The sequence below is a fragment of the Lissotriton vulgaris genome, chromosome 9 (genome assembly GCF_964263255.1).
Source record: "Lissotriton vulgaris chromosome 9, aLisVul1.2, whole genome shotgun sequence".
Taxonomy (NCBI): domain Eukaryota; kingdom Metazoa; phylum Chordata; class Amphibia; order Caudata; family Salamandridae; genus Lissotriton; species Lissotriton vulgaris.
Genome location: NC_141697.1, coordinates 1,244,565,413 through 1,244,580,035, shown reverse-complemented (window position 1 = coordinate 1,244,580,035; position 14,623 = coordinate 1,244,565,413). Strand labels below are relative to the sequence as shown.

At 47.2% G+C, this 14,623-nt stretch overlaps 1 protein-coding gene across 1 annotated transcript in view; it reads right to left on the bottom strand.

The window, feature by feature from the left end:
* Positions 1-298: 298 nt before the first annotated feature.
* The window catches only part of LOC147693179 (uncharacterized), a 708,628-nt gene continuing 694,303 nt past the window's right edge, over positions 299-14,623 (bottom strand). Inside the window, 5 exon segments of the mRNA XM_086939582.1 lie at positions 299-521; positions 524-1,174; positions 3,050-3,151; positions 3,923-4,033; positions 8,325-8,408. Coding sequence (XP_086795708.1) covers positions 424-521; positions 524-1,174; positions 3,050-3,151; positions 3,923-4,033; positions 8,325-8,408 — 1,046 coding nt within the window. The 3' untranslated portion in view covers positions 299-423.

Here is a 14,623-nt window from a genome sequence, read left to right as displayed (position 1 = left end):
GATAGGACGGGTAGTTGGGTTTTGGGAACAGAATGGACTACTACTGCAATTAGATGTAATGTTCTTTATACAAGCGTGTCTTCAGCTCTTTCCTAAACTGGATCAGCGTTGGAGTGGTCCTGGTGGATATGGGGATGATGTCCCAGATGCTGAGTGCATAGATGGAAAAGGCCATTTTTTACACTTCTTAGCTGTAGTCTGGTGGTGTCCGGGCTGCAGTTGTGCTGGAAACCACCAGAGATGGTGAATGTGTCTGTAAGGTATGCGGGGATGCTGGTCGTGATGACTTTGTAAATGATGCAGCTGGTTTTCAAACTGGTGTGAGCCACCAAGGGGTAAACGGAGTTCCATCAGAACGGGACACAGGTAATCTTATGATGGGGTGTAGTTCTCTGAGTTGCAGAAGCAAAATACAGTTACCTTTTAAACCTCCTGAAATAAACATGTAGTTTGGTGTTGACAGAGTTTGCTTTTCATACTGAGGCATTTCCCACAAGCAAAATATTCATACCGTCTCTCATGTGTGTTTTCTGGTGAAGAATAAGATGGTCTTTTCGATGGAACGATTGGTCACAATCCGAGCAGTGAAACGGCCTCTCTCCAGTATGGAGTCTATAATGCATTGTTAGATTGGACTTTACATTGAAGGTTTTATCACATTCGCTGCATTGATACGGTCGATCACCGGTATGTGTTCTCTGATGCCGATCGAGAGAGCTTTTCATACTGAAGCATTTCATACATTCGAGGCACTGGTACGGCTTCTCTCCGGTATGTGTCCTCATGTGTGTTTTAAGATTTGCGTTCTTGTGGAAGCCTTTCCCACATTCAGTACACGTATACCATGTCTCGTTCAAATGACTGCTCTGCTGACCTGTACAAAGCATTTCGTTTCTTGTAGGAGCATCACTTTTAGTGGGTTCACCAGATATTGGTACAGGATGTAAACCAAAATATGTCTGACTGCCGACAGCCCTTTCACAATGAACACCGCTTAACTGTTCAAGACCCCAATTGATTCCAGACCAGGGTCGCCTTTCAGAGGTCATTCTCAGTTCAGGGTCCCGAATAATGCTTAGTTTTGCTTTTCTGGATGAAGCTTTCAAAGGTGCTGTTGAGTTAATACAGTCTAAGTATTCACCTTCACTCCTTTCTGTGCTTAAATCGTCATTATCTGTTAAATTAAGACATATATAGGTACAATTATTCACAGGAAACCCTCTAACATACATTATTAATCATGGTTTATGCCATGACTTGAAATAAAGCCATTCGCTGAAACGCATTTATTTCACATTTTTATATAGCACCACTCTACCTTTACAGTTCAGTGAGCTACAAAACTATGAACTCGGAACTTACAAATGCTGCATCAGTGAGGAGTGAAAGCACTCCACCTGCGTGAACCGAGTGAGGAGGCGTCTTTCGAGCCTTGTTGTTGACCGTGGATGTGGAAGCTTGTTTGAGGCAGAGGTGGATGAATCAATGGTTTACATGTGTGCGGGCTCACAAAATAGGTGAAGCAATCTTCCCTCAAAACATACAAATGTCATACCCTCTCTGCTACTGAGCTGGTCACTGCTCCTGCATACATAGAGCACAGGATGACTAAATAACATGGAGCTGGTCCGTGGGGCTAACAAGATCAAATTAAGATGTCCACTTATGTGTAAAGCAGACCTTTCCCGCATTCATACACAATTCCATATTCACCAGTGTTTGTGAAAAGCCAAGGGCCTCTTTTGCTTTTGAAAGACAGGTTCATTGTAGGATAGTGCCCCTTTTTTACATGGTCACCCCCACCTTTTGCCTGGTGTCATTTGCAGTTTTGACAGAAGCTCACTCGGTTGCTGCATGCCAGATCTCTTCCCACACTACTCCTTAACAAAGCACTTTGGGATGGCATAGCAAGCCCTGTCCACTAATAAGCGAACCCCTGGATTCTTATACGATAAGACCCAGCTTCCTACACATATAATGGAGAACTGGAACATAGGAAGAGAGCATCTATTATGATGTGGGAATAGGGAATGCTGCTACAGCAGGGCAAACATGTCTGAGAAAGTAGAATTAATGGGTAAGCTTTAAGCACAGTCATTTAAGGAGAAAGGCGCCAGGCAGACAGGTCATGATGCAATCTTTGACTTCTTTGTAGGCGTCAAGGCTAGAGCCTTTGGAGGTGTATAGTAGGAGCTGCCAGGGTCACTAGGCTAGAAGGGGTAGGTCTGTCCTTGGGGAATGGCCCAGGGGGCACCAGGCTCCATCCTAAAGATGTCCTACATGTTCTTTCAAGGCGCCTAAACCTGTGCAGGATCCACGAAAGGATCAGGAAATCCCAGCTCTATAATCTGCATCTTCGAAATCAGGTCTGTGGAGCTGCCTGGCGTTAGGAAATGGCCTCGTAACTCCAAACAGTTGTGTGAACGGGATCCTTTCCTCAAGGAAGAGGAGGATTTCTGTTTCATATGGTGCTTTTTTGTGGGAAGTCTTGGGAATTCATTCCTTTTCTGGAAATGTACCTATAGCTTTGATGTATCCCTTTGGGCTTTGACCAAATATAACTTGGCCGCTCACTCCCTGATGGCCTTTGGATGAGTCAGGGAAAACAAATCACAGGACTCTGTTTCACGATTGGGTCCATGATACCACCTCACACGTTGTATGGCTTCGATAAAGACATTTGATTGTGGATATTAAGACCAGATTTGAAACTTTCTGAGGAGAGATTTGACTCCCTTACTATTGAAGCCATGGAAAATGTTGACGATGAAGCACAGAGAAGGTACTCCAGATCTTGTTGAACGATACACAAAAAACAGGAAATGAGACCAGCATGACGCCACCGTACAGCACTTGAGAGCCACTACTGCGCGTTTCCGAGAGACGTTTGACACCCAAGAGGATATTCTTAAGGTGAGGAATCTGCAGAAATCAGTATTCACCAGAAAACATGTACTTTTATGAGGGAAGAGCAGACTGAGTTGAACTGATAACCTTCGAGGTGATTCATATGAACAAAATCCCCTCATTGATGTCCCATTCCTCCTACCTGTGCCCATCTCCAGAGGCTCGCGCTGGTTCGGCAGGAAGGATTCTCTTCCTTCTTTCAGAATCATTGATACAGTAGAGGTGGCCTGTGGCTCATCTGGTGCTTTAAAGAAAATGATGCAAATGCATTTGTTATGATTAGAAAAATAACAGTATGCTGTTACCATTAACTAGTATTCATTTGCTATAGCACCTCTCTCTGCCTAGCCCCCTCGTTCTCCCTTCCTCTCTCACCTTTCTTCTTTTAACCTCTGTCTTTCAGCGCTCCTCTCTCTCATTCTAATCCTTACTCAGGCATTAGCTCGTCTGCTCTTCCTTCCCACTTTGACCTTGTCTCTTTTCCTCATTAGTGATGGCCAACACTGACCCTACTCCGTATTACTATTAAATACTTGTTTTGTTTTATTATTAAACAATTTTAATTCAATTATGGAGTGTTCTTTGCCTTAATCCTATCTTTACAGCAAAGGTATGAAGAATATGTAATTATTAGTATTGAACTACCATTTAATTTTCTTAAATTAAATTAAATTTACTTTCCCCAAATTGTAACTCCTACATTATTCCTTAGTAATGAAAATGCATAATTATTTTTATATTAGTTAAATCAAAGTAAACAAAATGAATTGTGGAGCATTTCAAATATAATTAATTCAATTAAAATAAATACATAGTATGTATCTTTTCACCAGGCAATGGTGCACAGTTTAGGGGCAAATGAAATAAGGTGTTGAAGAGGTCACTTTGTCATGGTAATGGTCACCAGAGGTAAAATTGGAGGGGTAATAGTATACGCCCATTCTCCGTCTGCTTCTGTCTCCAGCTGACTCATGGGCTACCTTCTTGGCATCAGTATCACACTGATCCCACCCACCTGAGGTCCACGCCTTGGGTTTGCGCGTCTTCTGTAAATGCTTCTCTTCCTCTCGTTTCTCCTCCTCTGGTTCTATGCTTAGTGTAAAAACAGATGAGATAGCTGGACAACCTGAAATAGAAACAATAATTCTTACAACAATACTTCCTTATAACGGGAAAGACTCATTGCAAAGAGACAACAGATCGGAAACAGGGAGACTGAGAAAAAACTGGTGAGTGGGAGAAACTATTAGATGGTGGAAGGAGCTACAACCAAACGAAAACCTGAGACATAACAAGCCCAAGCAGAGCGCGCACACATCTTTTTCTATCTTCGATCATGCAGCCACCTATGGCGAATGTACCAATCTTCAGTTAATGTCCACTGGCTGTAAACGCCAGAGAAGAAAAACAAACTAGTCAAGTGGGACAAGAAAGAGAATCAAGTGCAAATCAGTAGAACCAGGATTACAAATGGGTAGCTGAACCCCGTTGCTGAGCCGCATCCCCCGCAGACCCTTTCGGACACATCTCCCCCGGGCGTGTGCTTCATATGCAGACAGAGGTAGACGTGATCTGGCTTTAAAGGGACATGCTACGGTATTTAAACAAGAGTAAGAGAGATCTAGGGGTTCACTGAAGGTACTGAGTAACACTAGCCTGCACAAGACTGATATACAAAAGAGCCTCTAACAGTGAAGAACTGTTTGTTGTTGAGAGCATTGCTCAGGATTGGAACGGCCTCTTTCTAGTACTCGTGATATCAGCAGGAACGGAGAAAGCAGCACAGCAAAGAATCACTGGAGTCTCCCTGCTAATAAAGAAGCCATCAGAACTGCAATGATGGGAAGAATTGGCAATCAATGTTCACAGCAGAACAAGCCAAAGCATAAAATGTACATCTGACCGTGGTCTGTTATCTGGACAGAAAGACGATAACAAGCATTGGCAAAGGCAATAGGTTTCGCCTATGTGAGACCTATTGGCTTCATCATTTTTTTTTTTTTTTTAATGTTGCACAGCAGTGACACCTGTTGTGCTGCATCGCTTAATGTGACGTGGCCATACCGCGTCATAATGTTTTTTATTACTTTAAGCTATGCACATACAAACAAGATAAAATAGTTATTTTCCCTATACTTAATATGCCGTTTATATTCTTGAAAAAATGCCCTTTGCGGTTACCAGCATGTCAAAGTGTAGCTAGGTGGAACACTGACCATGGACCGTCTGTGGCTTTACGGCTAGAGCTGCTGACTTTGGAGCTGGGGAACCGGGTTTGCGTCCAGGCGCTGGCTCAACATCCTGTGATTCTTGGCAAATCACTTTATCTCCCTGTGCCTGTAAAAACTGTGTCCTTGAGTAATGTAACTGGCACTTATGTAAAACGTTTCAAATTCTTCCGGTCGCCTTTGCGCTATATAAAACAAGCTATGCTGGATGGAAAAGTGAGGTGGTGGTGGTAAGCAACTAACAGAATGCGGATGCTGGAAAGTTTAAAAAAAAGTATGTTACAAGTGTGCGACTAGTGGAAGGACACTGGCTGCCGGAAACAGTACTTGGGCCAAGCTCCACAGCAAGAATGTAGACGTGAAGCTGAGCAGGAAACTAAAGGCCCTGACCAAAGAAAAAAAGGAAATGAGTGACGTATGGGCCAACTAATGGTGAGTAAAGGTAAGTAATGGGCAGGCTCTAAGTCCCTTTTAAGATCTTTTTTTTTTGTTAAAAGAGATTTCATGTAGATGAAACCTTAAAATAGTGAGTGAGTTCAACTGGTCTGGCCAGGTAAAGTAATGTATATGGGGGTGAGAGACATGGAAGTGGGCCTGGTAAGAGAATGCGGGGAAGAGTTACAGGAACAGGCAAGGAGCTGGTGGCTGGCTAGATAAACCAATGCTTGGGCATGGGGGTACCAGTGATATTCATGGTTTTCATCTGCACAATAAAGGTCCTCAGTCAGAGCAAAAAGGCCAGTAGTAAAAACACAAAAAAGAAAAGGGAATCAATACTCTGGGCAGAAAACCAGTTCTGTACTGGTATTGTGTCAGCTTTATGTCATCGCATCAGTAAAACCCACAGTGGTGCTGCAAAAACTGTTGTAATACCTGTTGGAATAAGACCCATGCTGTACTGTGATCGCTGCGTCATATTCTTGATTGACATGTGAGTGAGCTGTGAATTTGCAGGTTGAAAAGAAAGCTGGAACCCATCTGGACTGGCTTTGTTTCTAATAAATCGGTGGGGGTACCCTTGGACACCTTACTGGCAAGGAAGCCTGTATTTGTGATGGCACTTAATTTCTGTCTTTTTGGACAGAATGCTGACATGGGTTAATTTCTTTCGCTTTTCATTCCAGTCAAAACGTTGTCGCAATCACATGTCAGAGATACATGGCAGAACGCGCCACAAGGCAATGCTCGCTGCCACACCTATGTCAATCCGCATGAAACACCAGACAGCGCTGCTGATTATGCAGGAAACTGTGGCCGACTCTTCTCCAGTATCTATTGATCATGAGGTTCCATCCCTTTTATACCCCACTCACATGTACCCCTGACCGAGCAAATTCATACACATCTGTTCTGCCTTTGGTGGGACTGCTACCGAAGCTGATAAGGAAACTGATGAGTTGGTATCTGTAGGAAATCTGCCTTTTCTCCCTGGTCCTCCCTGATGTTTCACCTATTGCAGGACCTATATTTTTGCCGACTTTAGAACTATGTGCACTTTACCCCTGATAACCAGTAGTAAAGTACCTGTTCTCCCCCTTTAACCCCTTCCATGCTGATGACGAACCCCAGCCGTCATGCACTACGGTGCTCGTGTGCTGATGACGGCTGGGGTTCGTCACGGCCCGCCCCTGTTCGTGCTGTTTACAGCACACCAGGGGAATCCCGGCCGCATGGAAAGGGTTAAACATAGCTGTATTAGCATACTCCTAATAGGTATATTTAACGCCCCAAATAGGTATATTTAACACCCCTAGTAAATGTCTGTAGTATATGGGCCAACATTTTCCCAGGAAGTTAAATGCCATTAGTGGACTACTGCACCTATTGTGCGATCCACTACAGTGCAAACGTGTCTTCAGGCCGATCATTGTAGCCTGGCTGTATCAGTGCAAAACATACACTGCGACCTATCAAAATAAACCATTTCTTAACGCATACATTAAAAAGGCCCAAGAGTCGTTTCACTCGACTCTTGCTTACAGTCACATGAATAAGACATTTAGGGCCAGATGTACGACCCTAAATTGCATGCGCAAATGGGTTTGCGACCCGTTTGTGCATGCAAAATGGCCCAGGGCCATTTACAATTCCTAAATAGCGAGTCGCAATTTATTTGCAACTCTCTATTTAGGAACTGCGAGCCGAAATTACTTAGGGCGTTCCCATCCTAATCGCGTCCGCAAATCAATGTATGAATGTTTTGTGACCCGAATTGCGGTCGCAAAACACTCGCAAATGACAACCCTCTTCAAGAGGGTGGTAATGTAGTTGCAATTTGGAAGGGGTCCCCAGGGGGCCCCTTCGACTTTGTGACTGTTTCTAAAAATATTTTTTGCAGGCAGTGGTCCCAGGGACCACTGCCTGCCATTAAAAAATTAAACAAACACATTTACATTTTTTTTTAAATTCATCCCCTTTTCTTTTAACTCCTCCGACGCTCATGATGAGCTCAGCTCGTCATGAGCCACGGTTCTCGTGTGCTCATGATGAGCTCAGCTCGTCATGACCGTTAGAATGTCAGGTGCAGGGCTAATTCCCCTGCTGTGCTGGGCATTCTAACGAGCGGGCGTGGTCATGACGAGCTGAGCTCGTTATGAGCACCGGGGCGCTGCGTGCGCCCCCCCTCCCCCCGGCACGGCGGGGGAATCGGCCCCGCAGCCAAGGGGTTAAGGAAAACGGGCTATATTTAAAAAACTGCTTTATTTAAAAGCCGTCCCAGCAATGGTGGTCTGCTGAGCCCAGCAGGCCACCATCCCTGGGAGGGCTGTCATTCTCAATGGGCTCGCAAACTGCGAGAGGCCCATTAATAGAAATGAGCCTTGCAATTTTCGACCCCATTGGGAATCGCAAACAGTGTTAAACACACTGTTGTACATGGCAAATGACACCTTGCAAATGAGTCGCAATTAGCGAGGCGTAATTTTTCTGGTCGTACATCTGGCCCAGAGTAAAACTGCTCAGCATTAGTGACGTCCTTCAGAAATATGCTGACTATAAGATTGTGTCATCCAGCTCCTCTTCCCATTGTACATCATATGTTAGAATACAAAGAGCTTATTAAAGCCGCTCGTTAAACGATGACTTAGAGACTGCTGTTTCCGAATAACATTGATAGTTGCTTTCATATTACTGACTAGCCAGTGTTCACACATCCTGCAAGAACCTGCGAGTAACAATGAAGGGACTCGCCTGAGGGAGCGCGGACCCTGTCCATGCCACTGTCCAAACACTCTGTCTCTTCCTCCTTTATAGAAAATGACGTAATCTCTTGCCCTGTCATAAAAAAAAACAATCTAAGTATTAATTACAACAAACATGAGTATAGAGTACAGGTCCACACAGCAGCATTATGTATCCATTTCCAATTGTTTTTATGACAGCACAAAAGTTATGCAGTGCCCACAAGATGAGATGTCAGCAGAATAAAATACAGAAATACAAAAGTACAAACGCGCTGGTCTGCCATGCCAAAAAGCATCTTAGAATGAAGTGAAAATTAAAGGTAGAAAGGTTTCTTTGATAATTTAGTTCAATGAAGTAATTGTGAATAGTGGAGAATGACAGAGCAGAACGACATTAGTTTATTCGATCTTAATAATGGAAACTATAACCCTTCCTACATGCGTGAACGCCCTGTCAGTTCTTGGTCTGGCCACCGTGGAGCTTCAGCTATCTCCCCAGACTTATGTACTGACTACTAAAGATTAATGCATAATGCATGACACTATATACACAGGAGGCGCTTAGGGGGTGTCGCCGACTGATGGAGCTAATTTCCTAGCACGGGCTCTTTTGGGGTACGTTCAGTAGAGATTTAAGGGCACCCCCGGTCTGTGTTTCCCACTGCGAATGGTAAACTGGAGTTCTTTTAGTACCTGGGATCAAGGGAATCTGGTGGGTTTAGTCAGCATCGAACCTGTTAAGCAACATGGCAACCAAGAGAGGGGCCTTAATAAATGGAGTGCCCTTAGGGGCCACACACAAAGGTGAGTCCCATACCCCTAGGGGCCACACACAAAAGTGAGTCCCATATCCCAAAGGGCCACACAGAAAGGCGAGTACAGTACTCTTGGGGGAAAGACAAAGGTGAGTACAGTACCCTTAGGGGGGGCACACCATTGTGAGTCCCATACCCCTAGGGGCACACACCACAGTGAGTCCCATACCCCTAGGGGCACACAACATGTTAAGACCCATACCCCTAGGGTCACACAACATGTTAAGACCCATACCCCTAAGGGCACACACCAAGGTGAGCCCCATACCCCTAGGGTCACACACCACGGTGAGTCCCATACCCCTAGGGCACACACCAAGGTGAGCCCCATACCCCTAAGGGCACACACCAAGGTGAGCCCCATACCCCTAAGGGCACACACCAAGGTGAGCCCCATACCCCTAGGGTCACACACCACGGTGAGTCCCATACCCCTAGGGTCACACACCACGGTGAGTCCCATACCCCTAGGGCACCGACCAAGGTGAGCCCCATACCCCTAAGGGCACACACCAAGGTGAGCCCCATACCCCTAGGGTCACACACCACGGTGAGTCCCATACCCCTAGGGGCACACACCACGGTGAGTCCCATACCCCTAGGGCACACACCACGGTGAGTCCCATACCCCTAAGGGCACACACCAAGGTGAGCCCCATACCCCTAGGGTCACACACCACGGTGAGTCCCATACCCCTAGGGGCACACACCACGGTGAGTCCCATACCCCTAGGGGCACACACCACGGTGAGTCCCATACCCCTAGGGGCACACACCACGGTGAGACCCATACCCCTGGGGGTGCACACCACGGTGAGTCCCATACGCCGACGGGCACACACCACGATGAGTCCCATACCCCTAGGGGAGCACATCACGGTGAGTCCCATACCCCTAGGGTCACACACAGAGGTGAGTCCCATACCCCTAGGGGTACACACCAAGGTGAGTCCCATACCCCTACGGGCACACATCACGGTGAGTCCCATACCCCTAGGGGGGAACACAACGGTGAGTCCCATACCCCTAGGGGGGCACACAACGGTGAGTCCCATACCCCTAGGGGGGCACACAATGGTGAGTCCCATACCACTAGAGGGGCACTCACCAAGGTGGGTCCCATACCCCTAGGAGCACACACCAAGGTGAGTCCCATACCCCTAGGGTCCACACACCACCGTGAGTCCCATACCCCGAGGAGCACACACCACGGTGAGTCCCATTACCCCTAGGGACACACACCAAGGTGAGTCCTATACCCCTAGGGTCACACACCACGGTGAGACCCATACCCCTAGGGGCACACAACATGGTAAGACCCATACCCCTAAGGGCCCACACCAAGAGGAGTCCCATACCCCTAAGGTCACACACTACGGTGAGTCCCATACCCCTAGGGGCCACACAAGCTGGGTGGCTCAAATAAACGACTTAATAGACTAGAGTGTGCACCTTCCTGGTAAAGTCATTGCAGGGGTCATCTGTATTTATACAAATGCATTTGTATATATAAAAAGAGGGGCTGCATGACCAATCTTATAGGATCCAAAATGGCCTTTGAGGGATTGTAGCGGTATAATAAACGAGGTGCTGCTATAGGAGCATGCTATACGTTGTCGCTATTATTTGGAGAAGTTATCCTGAAAAGTTCGGTCCTTCAAGGTGCAAGATTGGAATTAGAATGCCTAGTCTTTGTTTACTTTTTTTGAACAAATTGTTTACAAAGCAATGGGCAATGCCGATTCTAGTAGATTTAGGAATTTCTGTGGCTGCAGCGTTTATCATGTAAATATAGATACACTACATTTGCCACATATTGAGCTGCATTTGCATATTTCACCAAAATGTTGTTTCCGTCTCACAGATACAAATAATATTGACAAGAAATTTGTCACATAAGTTGCCACTTACTTAAGATAACATTGCACCGTCTGCGTGGTCGTCTGCGTGGTGGCCACCTTGTTTGGGGGAAGTCCCCGCTCCCTGCCGTGAGGCCAGGAATCTGGGCGTGTGGCTCGATAAGGACCTCACCTTTGGCCCACATGTCGGTCGGGTGGCGGGGGTATGCTTCAGTGTTCTGAGAGCCCTCAGGAAAGTCTTAGACCTGCTTCCCATCTCAGCTCGTCAGACGCTGGTGCATGCCTTGGTCACCTCCCGACTTGATTATGGGAACCTACTCTATCTGGGGCCACAGGCAGGGTCATCGGTCGCCTGCAGGTTCTTCAAAACGCGGCAGCGCGGTTGGTCCTCAGACTCCCCAGGAGATCATCCGCCAAGCCAGCCTTGCGAGCGCTCCATTGGCTCCCCATCGAGAGGAGAGTGAAGTTCAAGGCCCTTGCCACCTGCCACCGTATTCTGAATGGCAAGGCACCTCTCCCGCTCCAGAGCCTAGTAGCCTACTACGAGCCTACACGCAGTCTCCGGTCCTCGCAGACCGGGCTGTTAAAAGTACCTAGAATATCTAAAGCTCGTATGGGAGGCAGGTCCTTCAGATACCTTGCTCCCAAATGCTGGAATAATTTGCCACTGGAACTTCGACTTGAACCCTCCGAAATCCAGTTCAGAAAAAAACTTAAAACTCATCTTTTTCAGTAGATAGCTTGGTTGGGAGGAGGGGGGACAGTCACTCCACTTGTCATAGCGCGGGGACACGCCAGTGGCGTAACCAGGCGCTTAATAAATGTCCAATAATAATAATAATAATAATACTAATATTTTAGTTCTCCACGCCACATAATACCAGTAGCCCTGCTATTGGTAAAGGTCAGCAGAGTGGGTTGGTGGCTTTTGTATGATCAAGAAACCTGTATTTGTGCATGAACATTAGGCCTTGGGGAGGCTGAAAGTGGCAGCGACACGGGAGGTGCCGGCATAGTCGGTTATGGAAGGAATGATGACAGACGGCTGAAGGGGTTTGTTAGGTGGTTGTGCTACCGGTGTTGAATGCAACACTTGTGGCTTTTCCCCTGCAGAGGGTAAAGCTGTGCGAGGCTTTGAACCCAGCCCCAGATTAACGTTAAGAAATCAACTTAAAACCGACTCGTGGGAGGCATAGGGCAGATCACCTCTACTGTTATAACTTTGTCAGCGTGGAACTAGAACGAAACTAGTGAGAGAGTCTGTGATCAGCATAATGTGGGTGAGTTTCATCATTATCAGCATCGTCCTGCGACACAAACTTTATTTTAATAGGATGTGGAGATGTTGTCTAATCCTGGTCCTCCTCAGCCGTGAAAGGCGTCTATCTAATCAGCATCTGCCGCTTCCTCATCGCATCCTCATGAAATGACGCAAGTCCTGCTAACAACTGAGCTGGTGGCTGCAGCGTAATGTTGAAAGGAGGCACCACAAGGCTTGCTCAAAGAAGTTACCAAGCACTGGAGAGTAAGGAAAGGGGATGAAGTCCATGTACCCCGCCCAGCCTCCCACAAAGGCCTCTAGAAGACTTCAGCCGTGGACACATTCGTACCGGCCTCCATGAAGGCCTCTAGAAGTCTTTAGCCTGGAACACATTCATACCTGCCTCCAGTGAAGCCCCCTAGAAGTCTTCAGCCTGGAACACATTCATAGCTGCCTCCAGTAAAGGCCTCTAGAAGGCTTAAACCGTGGACACATTCATACCTGCCTCTTGTGAAGGCCGCAAGAAGTCTTCAACCGTGGACACATTCATACCTGCCTCTTGTGAAGGTCGCAAGAAGTCTTCAGCCTTGGACACTTTCATACCTGCCTCCTGCGAAGGCCCCTAGAAGTCTTCAGCTGTGGACACATTCATACCTGCCTCCTGCGAAGGCCCCTAGAAGTCTTCAGCCGTGGACATATTCATACCGGCCTCCGTGAAGCCCCCTAGAAGTCTTCAGCCGTGGACACATTCATACCTGCCTCCAGTAAAGGCCTCTAGAAGACTTCAACCGTGGACACATTCATACCTGCCTCTTGTGAAGGCCTCTGGAAGTCTTCAGCCTTGGACACATTCATACCTGCCTGTCATGAAGGCCTCTAGAAGTCTTCAGCCTTGGACACATTCATACCTGCCTGTCATGAAGGCCCCTAGAAGTCTTCAGCCGTGGACACATTCATACCTGCCTCCAGTAAAGGCCTCTAGAAGACTTCCGCCCTGGACACATTCATACCTGTCTCTCGTGAAGGACTCTAGAAGTCTTCAACCGTGGACACATTCATACCTGCCTCTCATTAAGGCCCCTAGAAGTCTTCAGCCTTGGACACATTCATACCTGCCTGTCATGAAGGCCTCTAGAAGTCTTCAGCCTTGGACACATTCATACCTGCCTGTCATGAAGGCCCCTAGAAGTCTTCAGCCGTGGACACATTCATACCTGCCTCCAGTAAAGGCCTCTAGAAGACTTCCGCCGTGAACACATTCATACCTGCCCCCAGTAAAGGCCTCTAGAAGACTTCCGCCGTGAACACATTCATACCTGCCTCTTGTGAAGGCCGCAAGAAGACTTCCGCCGTGAACACATTCATACCTGCCTCTCATTAAGGCCCCTAGAAGTCTTCAGCCGTGGACACATTCATACCTGCCTCTCATTAAGGCCCCTAGAAGTCTTCAGCCGTGGACACATTCATAGCTGCCTCCAGTAAAGGCCTCTAGAAGACTTCAGCCGTGGACACATTCATACCTGCCTCTCATGAAGGCCCCTAGAAGTCTTCAGCCTTGGACATATTCATACCTGCCTTTGTGAAGGCCCCTAGGAGTCTTCAGCCGTGGACACATTCATACCTGCCTTTGTGAAGGCCGCAAGAAGACTTCCGCCGTGGACACATTCATACCTGCCTCCTGCGACGACCCCTAGAAGTCTTCAGCCGTGGACACATTCATACCTGCCTCCAGTAAAGGCCTCTAGAAGACTTAAGCCATGGACACATTCATACCTGCCTCTTGTGAAGGCCGCAAGAAGTCTTAAGCCGTGGACACATTCATACCTGCCTCCAGTAAAGGCCTCTAGAAGACTTCAGCCGTGGACACATTCATACCTGCCTCTTGTGAAGGCCGCAAGAAGTCTTCAGCCTTGGACACATTCATAGCTGCCTCCAGTAAAGGCCTCTAGAAGACGTCAGCCGTGGACACATTCATACCTGCCTTTGTGAAGGCCGCAAGAAGACTTCAGCCGTGGACACATTCATATCTGCCTCTTGTGAAGGCCGCAAGAAGTCTTCAGCCTTGGACACATTCATAGCTGCCTCCAGTAAAGGCCTCTAGAAGTCTTCAGCCTTGGACACATTCATACCTGCCTCTCGTGAAGGCCCCTAGAAGTCTTCAGCCTTGGACACATTCATACCTGCCTCCTGTGAAGGCCCCTAGGAGTCTTCAGCCTAGACAGAGGAAGCAGCAGTTCACCAGAGGAACAATGATGCAAGCTGTGGGGAGCGGGGCAACAGTGGGATTGTCACAATGGGAATTCCCCAGTCTCTCCACACACTGTTTGCTTTTGTGCCATATTGGTATATGGACCTTGCACAACAAAAGCCT